At 45.7% G+C, this 15,661-nt stretch overlaps 1 protein-coding gene across 1 annotated transcript in view; it reads left to right on the forward strand.

Moving 5' to 3' along the window:
* The window catches only part of Rxfp2 (relaxin family peptide receptor 2), a 42,645-nt gene extending 38,289 nt beyond the window's left edge, over positions 1-4,356 (forward strand). Inside the window, exon 22 of the mRNA XM_048419083.3 lies at positions 701-4,356. Coding sequence (XP_048275040.3) covers positions 701-960 — 260 coding nt within the window. The 3' untranslated portion in view covers positions 961-4,356. The remainder of the gene's footprint in view (positions 1-700) is intronic.
* The last annotated feature ends 11,305 nt before the right edge of the window (positions 4,357-15,661 follow it).

A 15,661-nucleotide genomic window follows, 5' to 3' on the forward strand; every position in this document is an offset into this window, starting at 1 on the left:
TAACTGAAGTGAGTTGTGGGAAGTGGGGCGGATTGGCGGAGAAGGTCTTTGTGATCTGTTGGAGATGGGGTCAAAGAGGAAAGGGAAACCACAGCAGGTTTCCTGCTGCAGAGCCAGAGGTGACACTGGGGGAAATGGAGCTCAGGAACAGAAGGAGAGGCGTGGATCCGCCTCCAACCAACTTATTACGTTGGGAGGAGCTGCCCTGGGGTTAGCAGGTGGAGTCTGCTGGGGCTGGAGTCTGGGATGAGGCAACAAAGGGGTGGGGGTTAGAAGGGGAAGATCTGTGGGGTCCTCAGGAGATGATAGTAGCGGTTCAGGCAGGGAAGGAAGGCTGGGTGTTCTGCAGCAGGGCGGGAGGATGAGACTGAGGGATTGGGTCAAGGGAAAGACAAACAGGGGAGAAGGCCTGCAGGCAGCCTACCTGGTTTTCTGTCAGCGTGGCCTGTGGTTTATCGGGGGTGCCTGCTGGAGTTGGAAGCCAAGATACCGCGACCAGTGCAGGGAGGAAGGTTAGGGACGGATGGTCTGTAGGATCCACAGAAGAAACTGCAGGGGAGGTCGGGGGGCGGGGGGGGGGGGGGGAGTGAAACTGGTGTTCAGCTGCAGTGCTAGGGGTGAGACTAGGGGATTGGGTCTTGGGGAACAAAAGGGGAGGAGCCACTTTCTATTCCTTTTCACACTTCATTTCCTTCTCCAGGTACGATCACTTCCTGGATAGTGGTGTTTTTCCTTCCGGTAAACAGCGCCCTGAACCCCATCCTCTACACGCTCACCACCTCCTTTTTTAAGGACAAGCTGAAACAGCTGCTGCACAAACATCGGAGGAAATCGATTTTCAAAGTCAAAAAGAAAAGTTTATCCACCTCCATTGTGTGGACCGACGACTCCTCGCTTAGACTCGGAGTTTTGAACAGAATAGCCCTTGGGGACAGTATAATGAAGCCAGTCTCCCCATAGAGGTTTTGCGTCCCAGGATTTTGAGGGTACTACCTAAAACAAGGTACAATTTGGGGAAGATGGCATCAGAGACGGTTTCCATCTTGGCCAGCAGCCACCCTTTCGGCACCAGGGATACTGCGGAATGACTGTGGACCCTGCCTTCTGGTGACAGCGCTTTGACCCATCTACCAAGCTAGGAAGAACTACATGGGAAGCCTCCCCCTCTTCACCTGGCCAGGCCTGGCATGCGCAAGTGAATCCATGCAGGCTGACATACGCTGGATCTCCGGGTAGGTAGCACTGCCTTCCTACCCGAGAGCGCCCATGTGTAGCCCCTGCCGTGGACTTCTTCTACATCGACATCCACTGTCCGTAAGTAAGGACGACCATGACATCTTCTCCCAGCGCGGCTACCGTGACACGGAATGAACATCCTTTTCCTTGCCCTTTCAGTAGCGAATGAATCATCAGCATCTTGTCAGGGCTTCCAGCAGCTTCCACAGGCGGCTGGAATAGCAGCTTTGCCCGTGGTTCTCCAGACCACTTTATCATGCCTCCCGTGACCAGACAAGCAGGAGACACGCGGTGGGAGCCTAAAACCAGACATCTCTTGACATCTATGAAGCATCTATTTAAGCTCAGAAACGCTGAGATTTTAGATGCTTTCCCGAATGTTACCCAGGGAGAAAAGGAAAATCGGGCACCCAAACAGTTATAATTTTCAAGCGCTTTAGAACAGTATTTCTATTGCAGGTGAGTTCTCTCTTCTTTTAGTTCAGACACGTGGAGAGTTAAAAGGAGACTGCCCTGATCTGGGGGCTTTGGCTTAGTTGCACAAACTCCCATTTCCATACAAAAAGATCAGAAACGTTGGATTAGTTTTTGTTGTTGTTGTTTTTGAAAGTGAAAAGTGTATATGAAGACTGGGACATTTTTATACTGAGAGTTTCTATGCGGGGGAAAGACTACTCTGAGTAAATTTATGGTTTGCATTTGTCTGCATGCTGCTTTAAGCTTGACAGAGACTGTGGGCGGACTTGCTGGCAGCTGAGCGTGTTTCTCCAGATAAGTAGCATCACACAGCACTGTGTCTCACCGGACACATCTTACCTTTCTGTTCTTCCGGTTGCCCAAGCATGAAACAGTAAGCAAACTTAATCTCCTCGCTTCCCTTCTTTCTGAGACCTTTGGAAGAAACGAAATGCAAACATCTATCTGAACACACTGTCTGTGTTGAGGGCCTCCTCCCTTGAAGGGAAGAACCACACCCCCAAAAGTCCATGGGAGCCTCACATGATAGTCTAGAAAGACTAAATTTGTTTATGTAATTTTTTGTTTGCTTGTTTGTTTGTTTTTCGAGTTTCAAGTCAGGGTTTCTGTGTAGTTTTGGAGCCTGTCCTGGAACTAGCTCTTGTAGACCATGCTGGCCTCGAACTCACAGAGATCCTCCTGCCTGTGCCTCCCAAGTGCTGGGATTAAAGGTGTGCACTACCACTACCCAGCCTGTTTATGTAATTTTCAGTTCATTCTCACGTCTCGGTTGTTTACTAACAGGGTTGTTTACTCTCACCAGTCTCTAAAATACCTGCGTTTTGGTCACAGGCTATCTGGTTAGTTTTGTCAACTTGACACAAGCCTAGCCTGAAACACAAACCAAACACAACTGGAAAGAAGAAATCCTAAGGGAAGAATTGCCTCCCTCAGATTGGCCTGTAGGCATGTCTGTGTGGCGTGTTCTTAATTACTAATTGCTATAGGAGGATCAGTCCACTGTGGGAGGTGCCACCTGGGCAGACAGGCCTGGGCTGTATAAACGTGTAGCCGAGCTAGTCTGGGATGGGTGGATGGGTGGGAACCAGGCAGTAAGTATCGTCTCTCTGTGGCCTCTGCTTCAGTTCCTGCCTCCCGTTTCCAGCCTTGAGCTCCAGCCTTGGCTTCCCTCTGGTGATGAAGCCAAATCAACCCTCTCCTCCACAAGCTGTTTTTGGTGGTGGTGTTTATCACAGCAACAGAAAGCAAAAACACAGGTTTTCAGTGAAATTGCACAGATTTGAGCTTTACCTACAGGAGTGGCAGCAGGGTGCGTTTCTCACCCCTTTTAAACCCCTGCCTCAGCTTCTTTCATGTGGGCCCAGAGCGTAAGAAAGCCCACGGCTTCAGTGTCTTAAAGAAATTGGGAGTACTCTTAAGGATACTCCAGGGCCAGATGGACTCCATATTTGCTGATTCTTTACCTCTTCTTTCTAGTGAGCAGTGTGGAGAGGCACAGAGCGCATACACTAGTGAACAGTGTGGAGGGGCACAGAGTGCACACACTAGTGAGCAGTGTGGGGAGCTACAGGGTGCACACACTAGTGAACAGTGTGGAGAGGCACAGAGCGCACACACTAGAGAACAGTGTGGAGAGCTACGGGAAGCACACAGCAGACATGAGAACTGAGAGGATTTTACCAATTGCACACAAGTGGAATCTCAGCTTCTAGCACCATCCAGGAATACATGCGAGGTGTGGAGACATATACGTTGCAGGCTTTCAGCACAGCATAGAGATATGACACGCATGACCTACAGTGGTTTGGGTGCTTGGCCCCCATTGCCCCAGATGCTTGGTTCCCAGTTGGATTGGGGACTGTGTCACTAGGAATAGGCTCTCAGATTTCAAAAACCCATGCTATTCCCGGTCAGTCCTCTTTTCTCTGCCTCCTGCTTCTGAGGAGCTGCAAGCTCTCGGCTACTGCTCCAGCATCACATCTGCCTGCCCGCTTCCTGCTGCCTGTCATGATGACCATGAATGCTAACTCTGTGGAACTGTGAGCCTCCAGGTTAAACTCTTGCTTTTGTAGGTTGCCTTGGTCAGGGTGTTTTGTCATGGCAATAGAAAAGTAACTAAGAGAGGTCTCAGCACTTTGGAGACTGAGGCAGGGGGACCACAAACTGACTAGCCTGAGCAATTGGTTGTGGGAGAGGAGGAAGAAAGAAAAGGTGAATGGAGGGAGGGAAAGAGAGAAGGGAGAGATGGAGGAGGAAAAAAGAGAGGATAACCAAATACTGAAAGAGTTTCTGCTTCCCTACCCGCTCACTAGTGAGTAAGAAAATTGCCACTAAGCCCTCCCTTTGTATCTATCTGTCCGCGTGTTTCTTACTAACGTATGTCTTTTGTCAGACATTCCGTTAATACAAATAGTATATTTAATACTGATAATGTTTAGTTATTTTTTTTTGTTTTGTTTTGCTGTTGTTTTTCAAGACAGGGTTTTTCTGTGTAGCTTTGTAGCCTGTCCTGGAACTTGCTCTGTAGACCAGGCTGCCCTTGAAGTCACAGAGATCCTCCTGCCTCTGCCTCCCAAGTGCTGGGATTAAAGGCGTGCGCCACAACCACCCAGCAATAATGTTTATTTCCTAGCCACAAAATGAAACTATCCTTTGATATTAAATTTATTTATTTTAACTTTGAATCTGGTTTTATTTTATCTCTTAATTGAAAATAGGTTTTTTTTCACACAATATATTCTGATTACAGTTCCAGGCCCCGGCTCATCCCAGGTCCTTCCTACCTCCTCACCCACCCAAATCCACACCTTTCTTGCTCTCTCTCATTAGAAAACAAACAGGCATCTAAAGAAGAAAGGAAGAAAAAAACTAATAAAATAATATTAAAAAAACAAAGAACTGAAGAAAAACACAAGAAACACATATTGATGCAGAGACTCATACATCACACAAAAATCTCATAAAAACACAAAACTGGAAATCATAACATATAAGCAAAAGACCTGTAGGATAAGAAAAAAAAGTCCAGACAACAAACAAACAAGTAAAACCCTTGAAAAATACCCTTGAGTTCATTTCGTGTTGGCCACCTGCTGCTGGGAATAGGGCTTGGTCTTCAGAGTGACTCACATACCCAGTGATACTGCGTTGAAAAAAAAAATATTTTTTCCTTTGTGACTGGTGATCCATCAGAGATAGCTTCTGGATTAGGGATGGGCCTGTGTCCACCTCCACTCTGAGCACTGGGACCCCATCTGGCTTAGACCTATACAGGTCCTGTGTGTGCAGCCACAGCCTCTGGGAGGTCCTACGTGCACTGGTCCTGCTGTGTGTAGACAGCCTTGTTTCTTTGGTGTCCTCCTCTGGCTCTCAAGCTTTTTCTGTCTCCTCTCATTGAACATGGAGATGTCGGGATGTCAAGCTGGTACCTAGAGCCTGCACCCCCACTGCCTAGTGTTCAGGGTGCTGGAAATTTCTCTGCACTCTACCAGAGAAGAAAGCTAAACACCAAGCCACCTGCAAACCCTGTCACCTACAATGGTGACCTGCTGCAAGATGATCTAACGCAATGGTGGCACAAAGGTTGTGGGAGTAACCAACCGAAATCGGGTTGGATTCAGGGCCCACACAGTGAGATGGAACCCATCTCCAACATGGCCTCTATGGTCAAGAACATGAGACTAAATGGACCAGGTACCAAAGGGAAAACCAAATGCTACTGTTCCGCTAAAGGAATACAGCAGCAAGATGACTCCTAAGGACATTTGACTATGTTCATAGATCAGTGTTGCTCAGCCATCTTTAGAGACGCTTCCTCCTGCAGAAAATAGGAATAAATGCAATGACCCATGGCTTGACGATGTGCAGAGAGTGAGAGAATTCGGAATACTTGGTCCTAAACGCGATAGCGCCATCATGTCCTCTCCTTGTGGTTAGGAAACCCTGTAGAAGAGTGAGCTGGGTTCAATTTATTTTTAAAGCAATCCATACTGTTACAAGCATTGAGAGAATTCCCGAGGGCACAAAGGCTACGAGAATTGCTATCAAGATTCCCAGTTTTTTGAGATGTCCTTTATGTTGGTAAGTAACCGTTGAACTAAAACAACAAGGCAAACGGCATGCCCTAAGCCTGACAAAGGCACACCTTTGAACCTCTATTCCTGTTCCTACAAATTTGTTGCTCTCTGTGGAAAGACTGCGCCTAGAAGACTGGGGTTGTGGGCACAGTAGCCTAAGCCTTGACTTCTAGGCTGTTTTCTCTTTACCTCCTCTTCCATCCCAAGCCAACACATATGGCTGTCATCTGGCTGGCCAAACCTGGCCTCTGTGGGGTGAGATTGGAAATGGCTCCTTTCTCCTCATCTGGGCCTCAAGGCCTGTGACAGCGACTAGAATGCCCCCTGACCTCTCTTTCATTGCCAAAATGAGGTTATTCTTTCAAGGGATTTGGGGAGAAGACACCCAAGTTCTAAAGAAATGCTCCCTAAATTTTGTAAACTGGATGAAACCTGTCTACTCAGGACACACCATTGGCAGGGTCTCCGAGATGTTTCCCCATAAAGCCCATACAGCAAGGATACATGAAAGCGAGGAGCCTGGAACTGAAGTCCTCCAAATCCTCCACGGATCATTCCAACCCAAAATGACACTACCTAAGTCCCAGACCAGTCATGACAGAAGTTACATCTAAGCTGGGCGTGGTGGCACACTCCTCAGAGGCAGGTGAATCTCTAATCTCTATGAGTTCGAAGTCAGCCTGGTCTACACAGTGAGTTCCAGGACAATCAAAGATACACAGAAAAACCTTGTCTTGAAGAAAAAAAAAAAAGAAGTTCCATCTAGACCGCCAGAGAAACAATAGCAATACGTGGGAATGTATGCTGTATATGTGTGGGTGCCTGTAGACTCCAGAGCAGTCCGACCCCCTGGAGCTAGACCTCCAAGTGGCTGTGAGCCACTTGATATGGGTGTCGATAATCAAACTCAGATCGTCTGGTAGAGTAATATGCCATCTTAACCACTGCGCCCTCTCTCCAGCCCCATCCAGGAACACTTTTATTGCTTATTGCATCTCTGCTCTTGAGGGACTGTAACAATGGCGTTTGAATCAGTGATGTAATGGGAATCAAAAACATCTCCTGCTACAGGCAAAACACATTTGGGACAATGAAATCCAGGGTTCGAAGAAAATGCAACCTCGGTTTAACCTATGACGGAACTGAGAGAGATCTCCTTCAGCTGCTTCCCTTTGGGGCAACTGGAACTGCGTTAGGGAAACACATCCTGTTCTCTCCCTGGCAAGCCCTGTTATGTGCACTTAGATAAAACCACATGCTAAGGGGCTGGAGAGATGGCCCAGCAGTTAAGAGCACTGGCCACTCTTACAGAGGACCAGAGTTTGGTTCCTAGAACCCATGTGGTGGCTCATTACCATCTATAACTAAAGCTCCAAGGGATCTGGTGTTCTCTTCTGGCCTCTGTTGGTACCAAGCATGCACGTGGCAGAATGTATCTACATTCAGAAAAACGTTCATACACATAAAATAAAGATAAATCTTAAACAAACCCACACAGACCGTCCAAGCGATAAACGTGTAAACACTGACATCAAGTACAAGGATCATTAAATTATTAACTTCCTTGAGCTATCACACACTCTTTGGGAAAAAATTAAAGCCATGTGTGGCACAACCCTGTCATCACAGCTACCTGGGAAGCAGAGGCAGGCAGATCATGAGTTCCAGGCCAGCCTGGGCAATTTGTAAGATCCTGGCCATCTTTTGTTTCTTTTTGGTACTGGGTATCAAACTCAGGGCCTTGAGCATGCTTGGCGGTCTTAGTTACTGTTCCATTACTGTGATAAAACTCCATGACCAAGACAACTTACCAAAGAAAGCATTTAATTGGCCTTACAGTTCTGGATGGTTAGGGTCCGCCCCTGGAGGAGAGGCACAGTGGCAGGAACAGCTGAGAGCTCATATTTTGTTCTGCAAGTAGGAGGTCACACCTCCTAATCTTTCCCAAGCAGTTCCAGCAACTGGGGACTGAGCATTCAAACCTATGAGCCCCTGGGGGCCTTTTCATTCAAACCACCACAGTAGGATAGCACTGTATGAACAGACCTTGGTGATCGTTTGTGAATTTCATTAATAAATCACACCATTGTTTTATCTACTTTTCTATTCTCCCCACTGAGAGTCAGCTATATTTATGGATATGTGTGATGGCTCGCTTGTATAATTCCAACACTTGGGAAGCTGAGGCAGGAGGATTGCCATGGGTTTGAGTCCAGCCTTGGGTACATAAAAAGATTCTGTCTCAAAAAGAAAAAAAAAAAGTTGTGATACGCCGTTACATATTTAATCAACTGATGTAAGACCTATGTAACTATTTTTAATAGGCTAGAAATCTTTATTTTTATTTTATTTTAATTTGGGGGCTTGGGATGTTTTATTTGTTTGTTTGTTTGTTTGATTGATTGATTGATTGGTTTTGTGAGACAGGATTTCTCTGTGTAGCTTTGGAGGCTGTCCTAAAAATTGCTCTGTAGACCAGGCTGGCCTTGAACTCACAGGGATCTGCCTGCCTGTGCCTCCCAATTGCTGGAATTAAAACAGTGTGCACTACTGTTTGGGGATATTTTGGTCACATTTTGATGCTTGTGACACTGACAATAAAGTTTGTTTTGAATCAGAGGGTGGAGCTAGCTGGCTGACCAAAATTAGCCATAGAAGTTTTGGAGGACCAAGGACAGATAGAGAGACACAGGAAGTAATATGGTAGGGCTTAGAGAATTGAAGAGAGAGAGACAGAGAGAGAGAGAGAGAGAGAGAGAGAGAGAGAGAGAGAGAGAGATAGAAAGAGAGGAAGAGAGAAAGAGAAGGTCATTGGTTGCTTCTCCACTGCTTCTCTGATCATTCAGGTATTCAGGTTATTACCCTATATCTGACCCCGGAGTTTTTATTGATAAAGAATAATTAGATAAATGCTTCATGCCACTACCTCCTGGCTATTTTTTGTTGTTTTTTTTTCTTTTTTTTTCTTTTTTCTTTTTCTTTTTTTTTTTATTTTTGAGACAGGGTTCTCTATGTATCCCTGGCTCTCCTCAAACTCAAAGATATGCCTGCCTCTGCCTTAGAAGTGCTGAGATTAAAGGCATTAGCCACCACCGCCTGGCGAAAATTCTTAATTTAAAAATAAAAGATCCAGCAGTCGGGAGACCAGTGAAGACGATGCAGATAGCTATAAAATCCCTCTCAAAGAACCCCAAGTCAGGGAGGGTCAGTCATAGCCCCTGGAGTCAGCAGTGAACAGAAGAGCAAGTTGCTGGGAGTCGAAGCCTGCAGCGGCTGAACTAATAACCCTGGAGTCTGCTACCCCTGAGCCAGGGCCGTCAGATGGGTCAGCCTTAGCAGCCCTGTAGCCGCTCCAGCAGTGTCTGCCTCCAACAGGGTGATAACACTGGCTTATCAGAGGGTCCTGAAAGTACAAAGACGGGCCTTCCAGCTCCCAGCATGTGGTCGTCCCCCATATTTACACGCCACTTGGGGGACAGCCATCCCCAGGCTAAAACATGAGCCACCTCAGATGCTGTGAAGGTCTCAGTGCCAGCCAGCCTAACACAGAGACTGCAAAGCTAAGTGCGGCCAGCAGAGGCCTCTAGTGGGCCAAGGAAAAGCCAGTGCACTCAGACATTGGGCACCTATCCATTAGAGACTCAAAAACCACAGAAAAACCATAGAAAGACAAGAGTCACAAGTTCAGCAGACACTCCCCCCCACACCCCATGCTATCGAGGCTCTGACCGTCCATAGCGTAGCTGGCTCATTCTACTCTGGGTGACCGCCGTTCCTCTTTCTACTGCAATTTCAGCAGGATTTACTCTATATCACGCTTTACATTGTTAATGTTTTTCTTATTCCCCTACATACTCTCTATTCTGTTTGTTCATTTTATTCATTATTGGCTAATATTTTTTCTCCTCAGTTTCTTTTTTATTCCATGTCTCTATATGTCCTGGTATTTTAGCATTGCCTCACCGGTTATTACTTTTAATTCCCCTTCTTATGATTTTTTTTCCAGTTTTTTAAAACCATTTTATTATTGAAAAATATTTATTCTGCTTATATGTGTAAGGAATACACACACACACACACACACATATTTATATATTTGCATGAGTTCGTGTGTGTAAGCCATGAAACTCTAAAAGGGACAGTGACAGGCAGAGTGAGCTCTTAAGGGAGGAGAGAGAAAGAGAGGAGGAGGAAGCACAGATGACATCATAGCAATGGAGGGCTACGGGAGCAGCCAGGGAGAGAGCCCGGGAAAGATAATGGGGAGAGGAACAGGTTAGAACGCGGTGTGTTGACACGTGTGTAAAATGCCACGATCTAGTCCTTTACTTCGCATCATGATTCAAAGACAGAAAACATTTTCTTCTCGATGCCCTTATTTGAGTCGCAAGACAATACCACCAGTAAAGGTCCTGCTTTGTCTTTATTTTGTGCAGTACTGATCAGATCACTCAAACATGACCATTTAAAGCCCTTGTCAAGTGGAGTAGTTCCTGCTTGTATTTCTAGAACTTAGAACAGAGGCAGGGGAATTGCTGTGAGTTTGATTCCAATATGGATGACCCCGACTGTTCCTGGCAACCTGGATTCCAGACTGAAAGCCTGTCTGGAACACAATAAAGGTGCGAGGCCCTGACTGAAGATGTGGTTCTGTGGTACAGTTCCTGCCTAACATGTGCGAGCCCTGAGTGCCAGCCCCAGCATCAACCAGCAAACCCACACGAGCCCTTCCTTTAGCTGATGGGTTTGTACCACCAGGAACTCTAGGGCTGGGAGTTGGGGCCGAGGCAGGAGGAACATAAAAGTGAGGTCAGCCTGGACTACACGTAGACTTCATGGCCATCTGAACCACGTACTGAAGGTTAGCGACAAGGTTATCCTGGGTTCTATAGCAAGGCCTTGTCTGAAAGTTCTAAAAAATTAAAAATTCCTAAATGAAAGAAGCAAGCAGACCATACAAAGAGCATGGGGTTCACAGGAGGTGAGAGAATCCCGCTGAGGGGGGCTCACAGACCGAAACATGGGTGCTGATGGGCTCATCCTATTTTGTGTTTTTGTTAAAAGCCTCAGAGATAAATACTCTGTTGCCCTTGAGGTGGGAATATTCCCACCTGCCTGTCTTTCTGCAGTCTGGAGTCCTCTTTAAAGTGTGTGGTTCTTCACAGCTTATGAATTTTCAAACGATTTTTAAATGCATAGGTATGAGCATCTGTGTGAGGGTGTGGCACATGTGTGCAGATATGAGCATCTATGCGAGGGTATGGCACATGTGTGCAGGTATGAGCATCTGTGTGAGGGTATGGCACATGTGTGCAGGTATGAGCATCTGTGTGAGGGTATGGCACATGTGTGCAGGTGCCTATGGAGACCAGAAAAGGGAGTCAGATCCCCTGACTGGGGTTATAGCCAGTGTTGGTGCTGGGAACTGAAGTTGGTTCCTTGGGTACAGCAGGAAGTGCTCTTGAAGGCTGAGCCATTTCTCCAGCTCCTCCTACAACAGACAAGAAAAAACTTGGACATATGGCTTGACTCTAAAATAATAATGTTTTTAAGAAGGTGGATTGCTCTATTGGGGCTTGGGAGATGCTCAGCAGCAGTTGGGAGCACTGGCTGCTCTCCCGTAGGACCTGGGTTTGGTTCTCAGCACCCACAAAGGGTAGACCACAACTGACTGTAACCCCCCTCCAGGGATCCATACTTGATGGTGTAGTTTTAAAGACTTGGGAACTCGAGCTCTGTACTTATAACTGCATATGATGACTCATAGCTATAGTCCCAGAATTTGGGCAGTTTAGGCTGGAGGATTACAAAATCACAGCTGCCATGGACTGCTAGCAAAACCCTGTGTCAGACAATAGCTGTCTGTGTACATGCAGAGCTGTTGTGCACTTTGTCTGCGGAGGGCCACGTGGTCTACAGATCGCTCACACGTACTCAACCAGATCTATGACAAGACAATAATTCGGCAGCGAGGCTACCAGGGGAGCATTGGGGAAGCCACTGTCGTACACACTACAGTGTCCCGGGTGAGAAAAGCCAGAGCAGATCAGAGTAGGAGCTTGCCACCCCGTACCTAGCATGACCGCTGGGGTGTTATGAATTAAGAAGGAGCAAGATGCTCTCTCCATGTTTAACTTTCTTCCACTCAATTTCTTCTGAATTCTGCCTAAATTCAAGCGTCTTTCCTCATCGCACCTATTCGCCTCCCTTTCCTCAACATTTGGGGCATGCTAATTAAATCTCCTGAAAGCTGCCCTCAACTGTTCAACTGCTGAGCCTCTCTCTGCACCCCCTTTGGCTCATAGTGGTGGTTAAGTCAATGAAAACTAAAACCCAGAAGGAAATTATATTTCTGTGTCTAGAAAACTGAGGGAATTGTGCAATACCGTAAAAATGGTCATTCTTGTAAAAACTACATAAATATATAAATGGTCATTTTTGCATAATATAGTTGTATATATACTAAGATCATCATGATGAAGGGTCTCTCTCTCTTTCTCTCTCTCTCTCTCTCTCTCTCTCTCTCTCTCTCTCTCTCTCTCTGTGTACATATTAAGGTCCAAAAAATTACATCAGTGACAACAGTTATATTAAAATGGTGGGCTTATGGATGTTTTCATTTCTTTGTTTAAATTTCTTTCAAGAGTGCTGTAATTTAGTTTGTGCAATAATAATTATGTCATCTAAAAAAGAGAGAGCGGGCCACAAGTCTGTGGCTTTGCAAGCACCATAGTTGGCTCCAGAGTGACCGTGATGGGACCCTGCAGCGTGCTAGGATAAGATGGTTCAGGATGGAACTACTAAACCCAACCAGTCAGTGACCAAAGAATTTCCAGAAAGCTAGGCTCCATTCCCAAAAGCATAACTGTCAAATTACATCCTGTGAATATAACATTAAACATAGTTACTCTATGATTTATATATATTTGACAGCAGTTTAGAAGTTTCCTGTGGAAGCACACTGAGCATCCATGGAAGGTTATTGCCGCCAGCTGGAAATGCAGAACCCTCCCCCTCATACGTGTACCTTGCAGGTGACTTAGTGACATCTGTCCTTTTTTGCAAGCCAGAGATTGCCCATGGGCATTCTATAACTAAAATGGACAGCATGCTGGTTTCCTACTTTTGGTGTTTTTTTTTTTTTGACAAAAGTGCTTTTAAAAAATTCATCAGAGGAAAATAAAAACAATCTCTTCAACAAATGGTGCTGGGAAAACTGGAATCCTCATGTAGAAGGATGAAACTAGATAAAACTAGATTTGAACAACTTTTATAGTATTTTTACTATACTACACTAATATTTTTAAATTTAATTTAATTGTGTGTGTGTGTGTGTGTGTGTGTGTGTGTGTGTGTGTGTAGCTTGCCCACACATATGCCTGTGAACCTCATGCATGCCTGGTTTTGTAAAGGCCAAAAGAGGGTGTCGGATCCCTAGAATTGGAGTTATAGAGGTTTGGGAGCAGCCATGTGGGTGCTGAGCACCAAACCCTGGTCCTCTGCCAGAGAAGCCACTGCTCTTGACTACTGAGTCATCTCTCCAGCCTCCTATTTCCTAATTATTTTAACGGTGTGTTTCATCTTTCCAAACCATGAACATATAATATTATATCTTGATGCTCTTCCTCCAAAAGGTATCTGCTTGAACGTTAGCATCTGTAATTGTAACCTTATTGATGATTGACGCCCTTGCATGAGTAATCAAAGAGAAATAAGATGGTTCGGTTGAGCACTATGGCTCTTGGACACAAGGAGAGGGAACATGGACAGACATGACTATATGGGGAACTTGACCGTGAAAGCTGGTGGCAGAGACTGTCAGGATCCTGCCACAAGCCCATGAATGCCCGAAGTTGCTAGAAACCAGAAAGAATCTTCTCTACCAGCTTTCAAGAAGGAACATTGACCATCAACACCAAGATTTCAGCCTCGTAGCTCCCTCCACTTTGGGAGAGTTTATCTCTCCCCCCGGGTTGGGAAGAGGAATACACAATTGAGATACTGATCAGAGAAGACCGAGTTGGGGTGAGGAATCTGAGATGCCTTGCTCTTCAAATGTTGGTCGGAGGAGTCAGCTGTAGCAGGACTAACTGTGAAACCTGATGAAAATCAGGATGCTGGGTCCCACCCCAGAGCCCTGAGACATGGGTAATAGAATTGGGGCTCACGGTCCTGATGGTGGACTTGTGTTAAGTATAGGTATCTTTTTTATCTTTTCTGATGCTTCAAAAGCACTTCCTGTCATCCTCTGTCTCAGTTTCTCTGTCTTGATCTTTCTGTGTCTGCTCCCCCCACTTCCAAACCCCTACCTCCTCTTTATCCTCTGCCATGGCTACCAAGATACGCCATCCATTTCCATGAACATACATGCAGGCAGGCAGGCAAACACTCATACACATAAAATAAAAATTAAAAAATCCTTTTAAAAGTAATATAAACTCGAGTGGCTTACCTGTGGATTTTGCATAGCTACAAGTCTGTGTCACAGTAGGTAGCTACTGGAAATACTGACTGGTACCAAAATAAAACAGAAGTTAATGATATTTCCTTTACTTAATGTTTCTGGAAAAACAAAGAGAAGCTTTCGTATTAGAAATGGGCTTAGTGAGCTGGGCAGTGGTGGCACATGCCCTTGATCCTATCACTCAGGAGGCAGGGACAGGCGGATCTCTGAATTTGAGGCCAACCTGGTCTACAGAGTGAGTTCTAGGATAGCCAGAGATACACAGAGAAACCCTGTCTTAAAAAAGAAAAAGAGGAGAGAGAGAGAGGGAGAGGGGGTGTGCATCATTGTCCTATGATTATATAGTAAATTCATTTTCTAGATATTTTTTAGAGAAACAAGTTGATATCCTGGACTCAGACAAAGCCCACACATCCTCTCTCATGAGTGAATCTTGTCTTCTAACTCTTTAACGCATGTAACTGTGAGGAATTGTGGGAGAGTAGATGCCAGGAGAAGAGAAGGGGACCCATGAGAGCTGGGGAACTCTATTCAGGGTAAAATGTCTTTATGATTAGATCCCAGATAGTGTTATCTGTGCTGTGTTTAAACCCTAAAAAGTCACAATGCATTGGATTAGCGCCTGAGCCCTTATGATAAACTTTACATTTTTGATTAGGTTCTTGAGAACTGCTGTTCGGTTCTCTTCCAAATGGATTTCCTCTTCCCGTCAACCATGTGACTGAGATGTTGTGGTGTGCCATCTCTGCACATTCCTGCATATTTTACCATTCCTGTGGAGTTTCATTTTCATTTTGATCTTTATGCCTTTCATTTTATTAGTCCTTATTAGATTTAAGTCTTCTGAGAAAGTTTGGGGGGCGGGGGGGATTACCAAAACCAAACCAAAGCAAAGAAACCCTCCTTGCTACAAGATGATGGTGGAGCTTGAGAAATGGCTCAGAGGTTTCTATCACGTGTTGCTCTTGCAGGCAGCCCCAGTGCTGTTCCCAGTGCCCGCACGGGGAAACGCACAACTCTTCGTAACTCCAGCTTCACAGGATCCAAAGTCTCCGAACCTTGTGGGCCCCGCATTCATGTTCGTATAACCACCACTCGTACTTTTCTTAATGGTTTTCTAACATACTTTTACTGATTCTTTGAGAATTTCACATCATGCACCCAGTCCCACTCATTTCCCAGTCCTTCCATATCTGGCACTCACCCTTGCAGTGTCCCCCCACCCTCTCAAAAGAAAACAAAAAATAAATCAAAAAATCAGGAAAGCCATTTCGCTCCTCCATCTTTCATGCCTCTCCATCACCTCTTCAATTGTCTCAGAAGCACAGGGAGCTGTGGCGCGCCATGCAGTTCAAACAGCTTGACTTGCAAGTGTTAATTGTGATGAGTTGTGGGTCAGTTTCCAGGC

This window comes from Myodes glareolus, chromosome 2, assembly GCF_982192425.1.
Source record: "Myodes glareolus chromosome 2, mMyoGla1.1, whole genome shotgun sequence".
NCBI classification, from domain to species: domain Eukaryota; kingdom Metazoa; phylum Chordata; class Mammalia; order Rodentia; family Cricetidae; genus Myodes; species Myodes glareolus.